General features: G+C 39.3%; 1 protein-coding gene across 4 annotated transcripts in view; it reads right to left on the bottom strand.

The window, feature by feature from the left end:
• Positions 1-18,374, bottom strand: part of Ca-alpha1D (Ca[2+]-channel protein alpha[[1]] subunit D) — a 1,069,984-nt gene that overhangs the window by 27,058 nt on the left and 1,024,552 nt on the right. For all 4 annotated transcript variants that reach the window (XM_067140589.2, XM_067140588.2, XM_067140586.2 and 1 more), the window contains 3 exons: positions 16,749-16,882; positions 15,452-15,553; positions 15,260-15,361 (listed from right to left, as the gene is read on the bottom strand). In XM_067140589.2, coding sequence (XP_066996690.2) covers positions 15,260-15,361; positions 15,452-15,553; positions 16,749-16,882 — 338 coding nt within the window. The remainder of the gene's footprint in view (positions 1-15,259; positions 15,362-15,451; positions 15,554-16,748; positions 16,883-18,374) is intronic.

The following is an 18,374-nucleotide window of genomic DNA, read 5'->3' as shown; positions in this document are numbered from 1 at the left end:
AGAATATTTCACATATGAGGTTTTGTCCCGCCAGCGAAGACATCTCACAACGCTATTCCTAACCACTATTTTCTTTAAGACTGGCCACGCTTCCCCGTCATATATGGATGTGCAGTCCATCAGAACAGTTTTCGTTGTATTCATTTTCGTATGCTGATGTGTAAAGGAAAATGAACCTTATTACGTTATCCTGTAGGAGTGCGTATGTAAGTCACTCAAACATACATTTCTAGAGTGCGGTACTGTAAGGGTTCATTTTCCTTTATATACTAGCATAGGATGTCTTTTCTGGCAGGACTTAGTGTTCACAGTGCACTATGTCTTCTGGTGTTGGCTAGAGGAATTTTGTTACTTTCATTGAACTGTCTCCGTCTTATCCTTGGCTTTGACAATATGAAAGTGACTGAGGTATGAGCGATGCTAATAATGCCATTCCTTGTCCAGCCAGTCCCTGCTATGAATGGTGTGAACAATTTGCTCATAGGGTCGGTTGGTGCATGCATTTCAGTGGACTTGGCGGACTGATATGTAATACCAACTTCTGTCTCGGTGAGGAAAGAAACGGGAAACTACCACACTCCTCATTTCCCTAGTACCCCTCTTCAGTGATGCCTAGGCCATCTATGACAGCTGATGGCAGAGCTGTTGAGGATCCAACCAGTCTTAGGGCTGAAGACTGAACATACATGCATACTAGCATAGGAAAATGAACACAACGAATATTGTTCTGATGGACTAAATATCAATATGTGGCGGGAAGGTGTGATGAGTCTTCGGGTAAATAATCGATAGGTAGAACGTTGGGAGATATGACCTTTTGTACGAAGATCGACGAACTGATGATTTGTGGATCTATCCAGAAGCTCTCCTGACCCACGGAAACGTAATTCAAACTATTCAGCTGAAGTATTGTATGACTGTATCGATATCGCTGACTTTTCTGCAGGTACTAATGAAATTTTAATTAATCTCCTTTTCTAAGTACAAACATCTCTCTGTGTGTTAATTAATTCCATGATGGACACACAACGGATATAGGTTTATTTTCCTCAGATGACGTGAATTTACGTATAATGTTTAAGTTAACACTTACCAGGCTTTAGATACCCTTTCTCAGTGACTGTTAATGATGAAATAATAGCAATTTGGTACATTTATACTGACTTAAAATTATCATTAAGCCGTGAATAGCATACACTGAACATTCTGCTAGGTTCAAAAAGTGTGTTTAGAAGTCATAATAATCAGTGTTGCCTAGTTACAGTGCGATTTATAACTTTTAACTTTGCAGTTAGTCAATGTATAGACTAACACATCCGAAAATTACTGGAAGTGAGCTGGTGATACATTTATAGAATATAATAATTTCATTGGACCAAAATAAAACACAGAAGTCAATAAGGTGATTGTTTGATTAACTGGAAAGGAACTCATATGAAGGATGCAAAATAGTGTGAGAGAGAAAATTAAAAGTAATAAGCACCTGTAAGAGAATGACATATTAGATGACATATAATACAATTTTTAAATTAAAAGGAATACGAAACTTTATCACATGTTGGTTGACGTGAAGTTATAAAGTTTAATGCAACATTGTACTATAGATCCAAAATCAATTGATTTGTAGAAAATTATTTCATATCTCACAACATCAAAATGGTAAAGGATAATAGCAGTCCATGTTAGCTACGTAGAGTAAAGTAATTAGTATGCATTACTGTAAATATCGTGTAAGTTATTCCCTACGCGATGGAGTTGTAAATTACTTACTGAAACGTACATTAGAGACACAAGAAACATCTGCCGTAAAGTTACATATTTCTGTACGAATTCGCAGACAATTCAACACAGCCACTGTATAGGAAAATTTCAGTAAATAAAATATAGTATATACATTGCACTTCTACTAGAGCTGCTGGATTTAATATCTGTACACAGCTCCGTATGGCAGTTCTCTTTATACTCCAAACTGTCGATTGTTTTGCACTCTTACAGTATAATATATTGGCAGTGTCTTAACCTGATGACGAAGTTTATAAATTGTGAAGTATAAATGTTCCTAAGTAATGTCCAGAAGAATTACAATGTGTTAGGATCCGGCTGGCTGTTCGTGAGGGAGATTCTATTAAAGAAGTCTTTAAGTCAGGGCCTCTCAAACGCCCAAAATCTCACGCGTGTAAACAGCAGCGCAGAGTTCCTGTGCACAGTGCATCGGTCCCACTCGGCTAAGCTCGTCTCAACTCGGCTCAACTCAGCTCGGATTTGGAGCGCTACAGAGCAAGTGAGGAAGATGGAGACAGGGGGAGCGAGCGAGACAGGCGTGGGGAAAGGAAGAGACAGCGCTATTGCTCCAAATCGAGGAGTGGGGGTCTGCACTCTGGTCAGCCAAGCGAAGTCGTCATTTGCACCGTGCACAGTGCATGCAACAGGCGCATGCACCCTGAGAGGCCCTGCTGTAAGTAATAAAATATTTCAGTTTACACTTATATGCATTTATTTTGTTGATGAACAAGATTTTTATTTTGCCTTAACATTTTAAATGCTTTCGCCGCATTTAGGCATGTCAATTTTGGTAAGGTATGTGGACTGAGCTAATAAGCCTGTATGTTACGTCATGATACACGAATTTTCCAGCTTAATTTTGGCCTGTATACTGTCTTTGAAATTTGGCATATTATCTACTGCACTTCTGCTATCTCACCGTGCATAAATATATACTTGACGAAGTTTGAGGTATTCTAAATGAATGGAACTGGAGTTGTTTATTAAACTCAAACGGGACTGCATTGCCACTGTTGCCGCATGATTTCAAAACCTGCGATATGGTTTACACTGCGCGCTTATCATATTCTTCTCCCTCTCCCGACCGAATTCGCTGATGAACAAAGGACGCTTGTAGTGGTCGAGCTTGAGATGGAGTCGGACGTATATCTTTAAGTGTTTGTGAGCTCAAAAACCTACGGCAATGTAGGCTGTGTGAGAGGTAGTTTTATCATCCACCCCAAGATGTTAGATTTCCTTTCCTTCAGAGAATGTGTTGTAATTTTGATGGATTTATTTGTGCTTTGAATATAGTGGCAAAGTATGTGAATTACACTTGGAGCACCTTATAAAGTGAGCGCCGATTTAAACCTAAAACTTCGTGCTAGGACAGAGGACGTGAAGACTGAACTGCTCCACCTAAAATCGTACTGTTTTAAATACATTCTAAGGTGGGTAAACTGCTCACTGAAATGAAATGTCGTATGGCTTTTAGTGCCGGGATATCCCAGGACGGGTTCGGCTCGCCAGGTGCAGGTCTTTCTATTTGACTCCTGTAGGCGACCTGCGCTTCATGATGGGGATGAAATGATGATGAAACAACACATAAACCCAGCCCCCGTGCCATTGGAATTAACAAATTAAGGCTAAAACCCCAGACCCGGCCGGGAATCGAACCCCGGACCCTCTGAACCGAAGGCCAGTACGCTGGCCTTTAAGCCAACGAGTCGGACAACTGCTCACTGAAAACGTAAAATTTGAAAACGCTTCACTTTGAAACTACGCTCATGTCAAGGCCACACCTCGTGATTGTATTCCAACATATTGCCGAAATTTAAGTGCTACATTTCTTTATTGCCTCGCATACATTGTCAAGTGTCATTATCTGCATTTGTCCTTGTAAACAGTTAATTCAGGTTTGTAAAATTTTAATTCCTTTATTTTAAATATTATAAACTTGTTCGTGTGATCACCATATATTATTTTTTATTTTGGGACTGGTTGCTTCTTAACTCATTTGATTACATTTATTTTATTTTCATTTTATCGTAAATTCCGTAATTTGGGTTTGATTACGCTCCAGTTTTCATGCGTATTACCTGTTTTAATGTCAAAATTATTAATATTATTATTATTATTATTATTATTAGCGAATTCTCCCAATATTGATAGACGTCAAGCAAATAACTCTATCATTTCCTCTGTGGGTTCTTCTTGTTTTTCCAATAGGTTTTCATTCTTTCCGAGAAGGCTTGTTTACGTTCTGCCGACCCAGGGAGGTGAGAAGGGTAACGGAGTGGCCCTTAGCCAGGCCAAACAGGATTACTCCTTGAAAGCTACAGCCATATTGTTCTGCACCACGGCTGACTGGGGAGCAGTGTGAGCGAGTTGCTAGTCATAAGTTTGTATTCACCCAGTAAGTTACCTGTGACAAGTTGCCTAATGGAACCGTTCTTTATCATAGGACTTTGTGTGTGTGGTTGTGACAATAGAAGTGACAGGAAAGGATAACCCGGCATTGCTTTTCTTCGGTAAGTTTTCCTTCTCGTAGGCTAGTACGTGTCAAACGTAGACACGCATGTTTGTTCTTTTTTTTCATGGAGAGAACGTCATTGTTTTACAATATGGATTGATGTAGATTCCCTAAGAACCTAGACCGTCGGGCCCTGTGGACGAAGGCAGTTAAGAGGAAGAACTCGACACCTGGTGTTCATAGCGTTATTTTTACGGAGCACATTAGCCCAGAGACTGAGAAAGACTGCAGAGAATGCCTTACCGAACGTATTCCCTGCCTACCTAAGCTACTTACAGCCATCCGCGCCTTAATAATAATAATAATAATAATAATAATAATAATAATAATAATAATAATAATAATAATAATAAATTTTCTTTGCTTTACGTCCCACTAAATACGTTTACAGTTTTTGGAGACAGCAAGCTGCCGGAATTTAGTCCCGCAGGAGTTATTTTACGTGTCATTAAATCTACCGACACGAGGCAGACGTATTTGAGCACCTTCAAATATCAACGGACTGAGCCAGGATCGAACCTGCCAAGTTGGTTCCAAAATGCCAGCACCTCAATTGTCTGAGCCACTCAACCCGGCAAGACTTAAATTAAGATAGTGACTGATATGCTTTTTTTGTTCCGTTTGGATGACATTCTAAATAATAATAGTTTGCAGAAAAGGAAGGCACCACAATCCTGGGATGTTGGCACACTCGAGCCAAGTAATACCTTATTGAAGTGGGCTACCACTGTCATTAATACTGTTCAGGTGCAAAAGGAGAGAACATTCCCTATTTTATCACAGGAAAAGTTTTGAACACAGTATACTCCTATTATAGTTTAGTAGCCCCCCATTTTAACTAATAATATTCTCGTTTGTTAATTCAGGGTTTTCAACCTCCGACGAGGAAAATGGAGAAACCCTTGAACATGCACAGTGTCAAAAGAAGTAAGAGAAATTGAAATGGATAACTAGAAAAATGTGGGCTTCATTGAGAAGTACGAGAGTGATCAGTAAAATTTACGAAGAAGGAATTCTAGAATGACAAAAAAGATAGCGGCAGCTATGAAAACTTTATTTCACGACTTGAAATGAAAAAGTTTGTGAATGCAGTGCTGGTGCTTGTCAATATGTGGTCTGTGAATGGCTTTAGTTTGATCAAACATACAGGTTAATATGTTTGTGTACAATGTAGTATATTATCATTAGGTGCCTTGTGCTTGAATAGGAAAAAGCAAGGTTGTGCCGAATGGGCTTCCCCATCCTGTGAAGGCCCACTTTCGCCACAGGCTAGCTGTGGTGAGGGGCCACTCCATTACACTTCTCACCTCCCTGTGCCGTGTTTTTGTTGTGGTTGCTCTGATGTTACTTCCCAGTTGTTTACTCTAGTATCTAAAATGTCTTTCCCTAGGATGTCTGTTGAACATAATTATGTTTGCGTTTTTTGAAGTCTTTTTGAAGTTCGTTAAGCCAGGGTGTTGAGTTATTTTTTTAATTTATTTAATTGACCTTTGTTGGAACAACATTTTTTCATCCTCCATGTACAAGGAACACTCACAGCACACATACAAAAAAATAAATTGTCAGTGCAAAGATCATATAAGAATGAAAATCAAATTGCCACAGTCTTCAAGTAGAGAACACTACACTTGAATATCTCTTCCGGAAGAAGAGTGGGAGAACGAACAAAACAAAAAACAAAACACAACGCAAAACACTACAAAACACTGGCAACAATGCGAAGAGCACAAAGTCGAATTCTTATTTCCGCGGTTCTCAAAAAGTCCATCACAGCATTGAGAACTGAATTGTTTCCGCCGTGCAACACCAATGCAGCGCTGGTTGGGAACGGCACTTGTAGATCAGATAGTTGAGATAAAAAGCGGCTTTGAGAAGCTTCATAAAGGCCACACTGAAACAAAATGTGGTTGAGATCTCCATCATCCCCATACTGACATCGACGGCGCGGTGAAGACAAAACTCCTATGCGATGGAGATGTGAAGGGAATGATCCACGATTGAGCCGCATTCGGATGACGGATACCGTTAGACCTCGTGACCGATGAAACTTATAATACCATGGCTTAGGAGGGATGTTGTATTGTACGAGAGCATAAGCTCTACCTTTATGCAGTTGAGATGTTTCCCATGCCGTAGACCATTTGTGACGAATTTGTTGTCGAATAGTTGGAATGAAATCCATTCATGGAAGTTGCAGCGCTGTAAATAGCCCTTCCGATGCACCACGTTTGGCTAGTACGTCAGCTTTTTCATTGCCGAAAATTCCACTATGTCCTTTGACCCAATGAAATGCAATGGAGTAACCTGAAGAGTAGATGTTAAAAGCTCGCTCCGCGATGTCATAACAGTAACCATGCGTTTGGAGATTCCACCTGAGATTTTGTAATTTCTTCATAACACTTTGGGAGTCAGTAATGATGAGAGCGGAATCGAATCGCTTGTTTTGACAAAAACGAAGTGCAGCACATATAGCTAAAATTTCCGCTGTATAAATAGAGGTTTCGGGCGGCAGTTTGAAACCACCACATTCTCCCATTTGTTGGCAGTAATATGCATATCCCACCGAGTCTTCGTATTTGGAACCATCTGTGAAGATATAATTAGTACTATTGGGCCACATGGAGCGAATCAGAGCTGGAATGCAGTTCTGTGTATGAGCTTCTGTGGTGAGATATCTAGGTAGATAGTATATCGACAGTCGATATGAATAACACTGAAAGCTGGCTTTAAATCCGGGCATGGTTCGTGTTTTTAGAGTTAGTGCGAAAATCATTTTCAGTTCGTTGTAGCAGTGTAACAGAAGCTGTGGCTTGTATCGTGAGCGTCGTCCATATCTCTCGTCGATAACTGTCAATCGTTTAAGTGCAATCAGAATGGGATGCTCTGTAATAGCAGAACGTTGTAACAGAAATTTCTTGCCTATAATTTCTTGGCGCATTTTCAAAGATAATTCTCCAGCTTCTATTAAGAGAGTATTTGTTGGTGTGGATCTCATAACACCCAAACAGATGCGGATCGCCTGAAATTGTATGGTGTCGAGTTTCTTCGTGACATATGCAGGAGCATTCCCATAAGAAAAACACTCATAATCATTCATGGAGCGTATCATAGAACGATACAGAGTCAAAAGTACAACAGTATCAGCTCCCCACCAGGTACGGGTCACAAAGCGGAGAATATTAAAGCTCGTTCAATTTTTGGAAGGTGAGCAATATGGCAACTCCAATTTAGTCGACTATCAAAGTGCATACCCAACAGACGTAATGATGATTTCACTGGGAACTGAATGGTCCTAAATTGATATCTCCAAGCTGAGGTAAAGTTCTCGTCCGGGTAAAAGTCACCACAGTAGATTTCGATGGAGACAATTTAAGACCATTATTATGCAACCATTTTGCCAGATCGCAGGCCGCATAATGTAAACGAAGAGGTGTAACCTCGAAGCTAGATGAAGTAGTGTAAATACACACATCGTCCGCGTATTTTAAAACGTGAATCGAGGGGCTTAACAGACACTCAGGATCAGCAGTATAAATTGTATACAAAAGTGGGCTGAGCACAGCACCCTGTGGGAGACCTTTACACACGCGATTAGGGCCATGTAAACGACTGTGTCCATCTCGTACGTAGATATATCGTTCTTGTAACAATGTCTGAAGACCATATATAAAAGCTGGAGGGATATGGAATGTTTGAAGCTTACTGAAGGGAACCGGTATACTGACGTTATCATAAGCTGAGTTGATATCCAGTGAGAGAGCCATAAGATATCCATTAATCGCAAAAGCATGGTCTATTGCAGAAGTGAATATACTGAGATTGTCCAATGTTCCTCTCCCACGGCGGAATCCATATTGCGACTGAGGAAGCAGCTGCTAGTGTTCTAACCACCACTCAAGTCGTGTTTTCACCATCCTTTCCAGAGTCTTTACCACACACAAGGAAAGAGCAATTGCTCTATAAGAAGAAGGATCACTAGGATCCTTTCCAGGCTTCAGAATAGGGATGACAATTTGAGTAATCCAGTCCAAAGGTAATTCTTCCCGTGTCGAAATGTTGTTAAAAATGTCTAGTGATAGAACACGCGCTGTGCGAGGGAGATGGGATAACATCGAATACTGGAAGTAGTCCTTACCAGGGGCAGTGTTGTTGTTATGTTTTAACGCCAGCTGGAGTTCCGTATAAGTAAATGGCCGTAACAGAAAATGAGTGCGATCCCAGTTGGTTGAAAAGCGCCAACCGGGCAACTGCGGCACAGTCGGTGGAGCAAGACGATATGGCTATGAAAAGCCTCGACGCAATCAGACGGAAACGAGGAACGTGGGAAGCTACTCCACACCCCTTTTAAGGATCTTATTTTATTCCAGATTATAGTAAGCGGGGTTTCCCTGCTAATTTCATCACAGCATCTTCGCCAACTGGATCGCTTTTTCTGCTTTAAAAATCTTTTGACATGTGCGTTGATGCGTTGATAATTAGAATATTTTTCCCGGGAAGGAAGACATTGATATTGTTTAAAAGCAAGTTTCATTCTTGCAATCATTCGGGAACATTCTGTGTCCCACCACGGTGTACGGGTATGATTAAAAAAACAGGAAGGCTGTTTCACTGGAATACAAACCGAAGCTACAGCATTTATGATTTGTATTAAACAGTCGTATTTTTTAAGTGGGTCTTGTGATCTTTCACACTGTCAAAAACACCACTCAAACGTTTTCACCCACTAATTTCATTTCACGCCATCTCTCTACTTATGGCTCGGAACAACCGCCTAGTCGAACAGATCGTCTCCTTTCTCTCAAGTCTTTCCAGACAAAAGTTTACGATATTTTCGTAACACTATTCTTATATCAGAAATCGACCAGAAAAAAGAACGTGCCGCTTTTCTTTGATTTTCCCAGTTCCCGAATCAAGTAATTGCGGGTCCCGTACACTGGAACCTTACTATAATTGTGTTCTTACAAGAGACATAGGCCCATTCCTGTACATACTTACTACAGCACTTAAGTACCCTCATAATCATATGAAGAAATCTGTAATTATTTTTTGCAATTCCGTATATGTGATTAAATGACTTAGGTACTTACAGTAATCCCCATGAGGTACTGAAGTCCCATCAACGCCGTAAGTAAAGCAAAGATAATAATAATAATAATAATAATAATAATAATAATAATAATAATAATAATAATAATAATAATAACTCCATATCGACCTAATGTAAGGTTAAAATTTATGGGGTAGAATTTCTTCTCTTGGTAATATTATGAGGTGTCCTGTTTGTTTCGGAAAAAAGATATTTTCGTCGCTTAAGGAACATAAACTTCATATCCCACAATGCCCTTCCTGTCCACTATTTTCCTCAAGACCGGTCACGCCTCAGAGCCATGTATGGATATATGGATATGCAGTCCATCAGAACAAGTTTCGTTGTGCTCATTTTCTTATGCTTCTCTGTAAAGGAAAATTAACTATAAATACATTATGCTGAAGGAGTGGGTAAATATTTCATGCAAATATACATTCCTACGTTTTAGACATGTCGTTTCTTAAGAAACAAAACCCCGTATCCCAAAACGCTCTTTGTATTGTTCTTAAGACTGATCACAACTCTCGGCCACATACGGACATGAAGTCAATCAGAACAATTTTCATTGTGTCCATTTTCTTATGCTTACGTGTAAAGGAAGATACGTGGTATATATACAGTTTATGCTTACTAAGATTCGTTTCGATTATTCAGGGCATAATTACCATGAAAATGAATATTCATTATATTTTTCTTCAGTTGATAATAGTAATGAAATAGACAAAACAATGGAAAACTTTATCACTGTAGTGGTGTGGAAGAGCCAAAAAAGTGACGGAATATCCGAGGGTGTAACATTTTGTTGGACGTAACAGTTAGTAAGCGATCTGTTTGAGGACAAGGAATTGTGGACGGAACGTCGTTGGTCAAAAGGAGTTCGACGAAATGGTAGAGGGTAAAGCGCATTGGACAAAAGGAATGTATGTTGCCATGACGTTTTTAAGCACTCATAGAGTATAATGTATTTGAGATTAATTTTATTTTACACATTAGCATAAGAAAATGAACACAACCAAAATTGTTCGGATAGACTGCATATCCTAATGTGAATTGGAGGCGTGACCAGTCTTAAGGAGTGTATTGGATAGGAAGTGTATTGTCGGATACGCGATATTGCTCCTGCAGCCACGATATCTTCATTGGTTCTGATTTCTGCGCCGTATCTTAAGATTTTTAGTCTACTGGTATAAAGTCCGATTTAATGTTCAATATAAAGTAGACATCTCAGCCTGTGCTAACAAATGGTATCATGGAAGATCTCCCAAGAATATAAAATACTTTTAAGAACTTGAGAAGACTATAATATTCAAGAACGACCCATTAAGCCATTATGTCTATTTATTTATCACAAGTCTGTACGGATTTCTCCCCCACATTCAACGGACACTATACATGAAATGAATGAATGGATGGCTGCATGCATGAATGCAGAATTAATGTTTGCATGAATGAATAAACACTTCTCCCGCAGTCACGCCTAACCACCAAACGGGAGAAGAGCATTCCTAGTCGAATGAGTCGATGAATGAATGTGTGGATGAATTTATGCATGAACGCATCACTGAATGGATGAATTAAATCCAATGGACCTATAGCTGCGGCACTCCAGCAGCTACGGAGAGAATATCCCACTCTGAATGAAAGAATGACTGAATCGAATGGACAGAATTCAGTGCGATTGGAGCCATACAAGCTAAGCAGACGTGTGTGCGTGAGTGTTTGTTGCGTAAGTGAAATGGGGATGGGCATAGAACTCTACCGAGCGGTCATCGGCCGATGTAATAACCGCATAAAGTACCAAGTATGTGGACTAAAATGTGGTATAAATTACTTTGAAATGGTATTAGCAGCGGTGGTGATCGCGGTGCTATTGGTAATTGAAGGAGTGAAAAGCAATCCTGGACCATTTAGTTAGGAGAATATTGAAAAATATAAAGAGGTGGTAAAAGAGGTCAGCCAAGCAGACGCAAAGAGAGAGCTGATCATGGAACAAAATAAGGACATTCGGGACTTGAAAGGTAGCCTGAGATGTGACATGGCAGGTAAATACCAGGAGCAAGTGGAAATTGCAAAGGAACATCGCTTCGTATTGGAGTAGCGCACACGGGAGCTGGAGGTGCAGGTCCGAAGATCAACGCTTGCCCTTCATAGCAGATGCCTGATCATATATGTGATTATAGAGAATAGAGGCGAGGTTAAATTTGCATTATTATCTTTTGTGATAGAAGTGCTTACAGCAGGAGTTTAAGTAAATTGCACGGAATTCGATGTGGATGACGTGCAGAGAATAGGAAGAACCCAAGGAAACAGGCCGATTAAAGTACAGTTGGTGTCTGGAATGAAAGCCTATGGAATTCTCCGGAATGCCAAGAATAGACAAGGGACGGAAGTATGGATCCTGAGAGACCTGGGAGCTGAAGAAAGAAAGGAAATTAGAGTTCTTCGATTCCACCTGGGAAGAGCAAGAAGTGAGAGCCTTAGAGCGTTCATAAGGGGCAACGGACTGTTCACCATAGGCGATGGTTGGAGAAACAATTAATTATTATCCCATTTGGAAGCCTTGGCGCGAGAAGGTAGTGCAGTGCCACCAACACAACACGGAAGAAGAAATTATGACGCCCAAGAAACAGGAGTGGAGCATGTGCCAATTGGTTTGCTGAGAGCTACAGAGAATGAGGACATTTTTATCAGTACTGAGCGGCGACCAGTGAGTGAATGCTCAACACCTGATGTTGAATCGGGGGCTAGCACCTGTAGTACATCAGTAGCTGTAGAAAAGAAAAAGAAACAAGGACAGAACTTGGAAGATATCTGGGCTCATAGAGGGAAAGGTAAATAAACGCGGGGGGGGGGGGGGGGAGGTTAGGGGGAATTTACAGTTCTCCTCATGGAAATATAGTCCAAATTGATTAAACTGGGGAATGATGGAATGTTTGAACTTATGGACATTTTTTGAGATATTTGCCTTTTTTAGAAACATGGATGCCCGAAGGAAGGATCTTCTTGTGCAAGGGGGTACGTTACGAGAAGTGTAATCAAAAGAAAGAGAGGGGAAGGAGGAAGAACCCCTGAAGGAAAATCACTTCCAGAGATTAGTAATCAGATAGAAGAATTACATAGCGATACGCAGTTTGGATAATGCTCAAAATGGAAGGTAGTAGAGATAGAGATATATGTGTATAGGCTTCCTATATAATAATTCATTAGAGTCACCATACAAACATGAAAGACGACTTATTCCTTGGATGTATTCTTGTAACACAACATTGCAATTTACGAGGAAGAAATAAGACAGATCAAAACGTTCAATTTAGGGCGTTTGTTTGACATATAACGATATATCGCAGAGTAATATTGGACTGGGCCGGCCCCGTGGTGTAGGGGTAGCGTGCCTGCCTCTCACCCGGAGGCCCCGGGTTCGATTCCCGGCCAGGCCAGGGATTTTTACCTGGATCTGAGGGCTGGTTCGAGGTCCACTCAGCCTACGTGATTAGAATTGAGGAGCTATCTGACGGTGAGATAGCGGCCCCGGTCTAGAAAGCCAAGAATAACGGCCGAGAGGATTCGTCGTGCTGACCACACGACACCTAGTAATCTGCAGGCCTTCGGGCTGAGCAGCAGTCGCTTGGTAGGCCAAGGCCCTTCAAGGGCTGTAGTGCCATGGGGTTTGGGTTTGGAATATTGGACTGGACCATTAATTAAAATTAAACATTCAGTTTATTTTCAAGAAGCAATTGTACACGACGTTTAAATCTTCTGAAGTGTAATTTATCCCGAAATTTATAGAAATGTTTCCGTCTCATACGCCGTACTCTCTATTTACTTTGCAGTTTTGAAGTACAGGTTAATAAAATTCGGCAGCGATATAACATAGAAGATAGTTAGTCTTTAGATTTATAATTCTGGCAGTTGTGTAGCTCAAATATATGTGCTTTACACCAGGCACGTTAATCAGAGTACGTTATATGTAGATCATCATTTGTTGATATCTTACATAACCTAAAACCTGAAATGAAATGTGTGTGTGTTTCATTATACTGTGGTTTTTAAACCATAGTAAAATATATAAACACCTCTGTTAAACTGTTCGTAAATTATTTAAAATTACCTGAGTGGCATTCAGCTTGAAAGGATTGCAATTATTATATTTCTCTTCTTGAGAACTCTAGCGGATACGTATATAATAATATATAAAATGTTTACATTCCGTCAGGCTATGCTTCCGATGTACTTGACGAGTTTTCTGCTTGCTCTGTTCTTTGCTGGAATTCGGCTATTACACGTGCGTGACTAAATCATGCCCCTGTATCTCACGCCACTATTCAAAACCAAACATTATCTGGAACGTAGTAATTTCAAGCAATATAAATGTTTAACGATTCTCGTTGATCAGTGTCATTTTCTAGTTATTTCTCCATTTGAAACATACTGGGTTTTTCATCGGATCTATTATCTGGTGAAAACCAGGTATTGAATGAGTTCAATTTCCCTATACAGCAGTTAATTTTGAAAAACCTGTCTGACCCACTTCCAATTGCATATTTAACAACTTAGCTTATGTACTTTCTGAGTAACGTCTATTTGATTTAATAATAACCCTGGTATTGGATATTGCGACTGCCGTATCATTTTGTGCCTTCAATCCTCTAAATGAATTTTTAAAATAAGAAATAATCTGCGTTCTTAGCTCTGAGCTCACTACGCAATGAACGGAATGAGTATGGTTAACACAATCGTTATCGCATGACTTCGCTGAAGTAGATGATTAGCCAACACTCAGAACAGAGATTTACATAGTTGTTTCCGAAAATATATTATTGAAAATAATGTTAAAATTGGCTTCCATTTATTAGTTATATACTGTTTGAGGAAGAATATATGTCCTGTAATGTAATATTTTTGACAATGCATACGAGTTTCTTCGATGTAATATTGTATTCCATTACTTCATCAATGAAAATATCAGTTCTGCTGCCACTTCACGTTACGGGACCGTATGGATAAGGCTAGACCTTCCGATAACAAAGAAATATAACGAGCAGTATTACTTGAGTGGTGCTTGAGACGGCTACTGGGGGGAAGATATGAACCGACGGTGCTGCACTAAGTACAATCCAGTTGATTCTCAGCGTATTTTATAACCTCACCGGGTATCGGATCTACATAAAATCGCATATATCGTTGCTTAAGAAACAAATCCTTGTATCCCACAATGCCCTTCCTATTTACTATTATTCTTAAGACTGGTCACGCCTTCAAGACACATATGGATGAATTACTACAGATAACTAACACAAGAACATGAGCCCTTACAACTTATTAATACGTTATATTATTAAGCACATTCTACTTTAATTTTACACACACAAGGAAAGGCCATATTTCGTCTCAATTTGCGGAATAATACTATTTAAAATTATATTTACCGTTGAGGTTTCTAAGGTGATGAAGTCATAATGGATTTTAAGGTAAGCACCTCGATGCTTATTCTAATAAGCTGGAAATAATTTATGTATAAAGAAAACAATGCTTAAACGAAGCAGAATTTGTATGGTTGAAATGATTATTTATAGGTGTTTACTCAGTGTGATTAGTAACCTTAATTAAAGCTGATTCCTTCCCTACTCCATGTACATTCCCCTTCAGTGCACTTTAACTCACCTTAAATTCTCGGATAATTACATTTCAAATTTTGCCTTAGATAACAGTGATCAGATTAATTATTTGCACACAGTATGTTAACAATATTACTGGCGATTATTCGCATTAACCAGACAGAATCTTTCAAGAAAGTTTTGGACAGGGGTTTATTCAGTTATATTTTAGAAAAGAACATGGGTTTTTCTGGAATACAAATTCATAACTCTAGAACTTACCTTTATTTGAGTAGAATTCACTTTTAGGGAACGAGCACGATGAAAACCCGCATGACCCCTACGCATAGATGACCATACACTTCCGAACAATGAGTGGTTACGCTGAAACAATTTATAAGCATATTATAATTTCATTATGTTTCTATATACAAGTAAATACGATAATCATAACTGATAAAAATATGCTCTTACCCTATGCATGGGTTCTGGATTATCATCGATCAGCTCTTCCAGATTACCTGATATAGCACGCTTCAGTTCTGGCCCTGCATCATGGAGTGTTCTCAGGCCAGCCTGAAAGTGGAAATAGTACTAATTAAACTGAGTGGCATTTGTGTTCAGTATAGTTTATGTATCCCCAAATTTTCTGGAAAATGAAAATTCACAGCCTATTTCCTGTTGCAAGCGGGTCAGGAATGGAATGAACGAAGCCCCATCTAATGGTAAGGATAGGAACTGTGCCGGCTGCGGAAGCCTGTCGCACTCCGCTGGGGAAATGGTTAATGACTGACAGATGAAATGATATTGGAGTGCGTTGCTGGAACGAAAGATGACAGGGAAAACCGGAGTACCCGAAGAAAAACCTGTTCCGTCTCCGCTTTGTCGAACTCAAATCTCACATGGAGTGACCGGAATTTTAACCAAGGAACCCAGAAGTGAGGGACCTGAGCCACGGAGGCTAACAGGAAGTGTTATATAAAATGATTTGGTATTGAAAGGTGCACAGTTATCATTTCTGTAACCGCTACCATTACAGATGCAGATCAAGTTAATTTGTACTACTATCTAAAGAAGAACCTGTGAAACTCAAAGAGGGACACCTAATATTTCCAACACATCAGTTCACTTACCAAGGTTTTCAGTGAAATTGAATTTCGACTGAACTATTCAAGCTTTTACACAGAACAAGAAAAAATATGATTACTGTACGTTATGAGGCTGGGGACGAGCTATTAACTAAATTACAGTATCTAAAATATATTTACATATATAAGTTACCATTCTTCACTTTCTCCCCTTTTTGATCTTCCTAATGCATTTAAATTTTTAAATTGAGTTCGTTATCCTTTATTGAACGAAATTCTTACATAAAAATTTCCATTTATGAATGTACCACCTCAAGTTAGCCCTGTAGGATTTATTTTTATTATCCCTGCTGTTTCCATTTCACCTAAAATGTTGGGTACAGAAAGGAATGTTTTTCACATTTTATAATCAGAAACTCCGATCTGAATAATTTTCTTTGAGATCGAAACTTTACAGGCAATGGGTGGTATTTTGCATTACTTTTTTGCGTGTTCCATATGTTCACGACCGTTGTTAAATACTGAACTTCTTCTTCAGAAGAGAGTGACTCTTCAGTAATTTATTGATATTCAAGATAATGGAACCTTCTTTACCATTATTTGTTACAGTGTTACCCGTCTTACCATCAAGAAAAATATGTCATCACATAAATACTGTAAGTTAATACTATATTTTAAAATACCTGTAGCGTTACAGTATTATGAGACTCCTTGTCTCCATCCTTCAGCTCCTGCTCCTTTCTCTTCTTAAATCGACGGAAGTAATCTTGTATGAGGAATGTAGCATAAAATTTGCCCACCGTCACTTCGTCCTCAACTGTAAAAGGAAGATAAATCAGTAAGGGTACACAATTTGTGCATGGAGTACTATCATGAACAAGAAATACTTTCCACAACCACTTTAAAAAGCTAAATATTCCTTACAAGTAAACTTGAATAAAAAATGACATGTGTTTACAGATGAATAGAAGAACAATACAAGAATTGTTTGTGATAAACTTAGTGGCTTCAAGATGGCATAAATAAGATATAACTTTTTCCAGTAGTATCAAATGAAACCCCCACCAAAAAGTATCTGAAAGCTTCTTGTGTAACTTGTACAGTTAAATATATTTAATTATTTCGATAGGAAATAAATAAGCGGCTTCAAAGGTGAGATAATTTAACATTTCCATGTGTAGCACTCATTTTACGGCGCATTTCACGAAAATAATGCTGCTCCTATGAATGTGATTATCAGAGTAATGTTTAGGAAGCCTGAAACCAACACTGCAACGTATATACTTCCACATTGTGATACGACTGGGTCACAAGTGACAAGCACACACCCCGTAAGAAAGGAGTTTGTATCACGTACAAATGATCATCGTAACTTCGTCGTCAACTCTAAAAGAAAGATAAATCAGTTACCATGAACACAGAACACAATGATATGAATTGAATACTGTCATGAACATGAAATAATTTACCTACAACCACTTTCAAAAGCTAAATACTCCAATCAGTCCTTCAATAATTCTTAGGAATGTTTTACTTCTTTTCACCTGACGTACCTTTCAGCTTCGTCTGGTTTCTAGGCCCTGGCTGTAGGTCTGATTGTGTGACTTTTCAGGTCAGAAAGTTTACATCTCTATGGTCTGCTAAGTTGAGAAACAATGTGTATTTCATAATGCGAGTTACTCAGTTGTACTCCACCTCATTACACTTAATACGATAAATCAGGGCCTCTCAGGGTGCATGCGCGTGGTGCATGCACTGTGCACGGTGCAAAAGACGACTTCGCTTGGTTGACCAGAGTCCAGACCCCCCACTCCTCTCTCCCTACACCTGTCTCTCCGTTCGGCCTGTCTCCGCGTTCCTCACCTTCACTGCTGTTTCTCCCCCACTGCGAAATGTTTACGTGTGGTGAGCGGAGACGCACAGTTGTATGGGACAAGGTTACCAGTGTTATTAAAAAAATTAAAAAAGTGAATTAGAAATACACATACATGTTTGAGAGGAATGTAAACATAATTTTAAAAAAATGCAGAACCTGTAACCAAAATGAAAATGCTACAGTACTGGAACAAACCTCATTTGTGGATATAGAATGCTCTTCTTCGAGCTGTTTCAACTTCCTTAATTCTTTCTCTCTGACGTCTCCTATTGTAGTCTGTTGTAGTGTCTTTCAATAGACGATTTTCTTACGCACGTAATTATCGTCCCACAGATTAAGCATTTGGCGTTATCGTCACGACAAACAAACAAACAAAAAATACGAAAGTTCCCAGTTCGATTGAAATGAACTTTCGGAAGTCTTTGCTTTCTTC

The sequence above is a fragment of the Anabrus simplex genome, chromosome 2 (genome assembly GCF_040414725.1).
Source record: "Anabrus simplex isolate iqAnaSimp1 chromosome 2, ASM4041472v1, whole genome shotgun sequence".
Lineage (NCBI taxonomy): Eukaryota > Metazoa > Arthropoda > Insecta > Orthoptera > Tettigoniidae > Anabrus > Anabrus simplex.
This window is presented reverse-complemented; position numbering and strand designations above follow the sequence as displayed.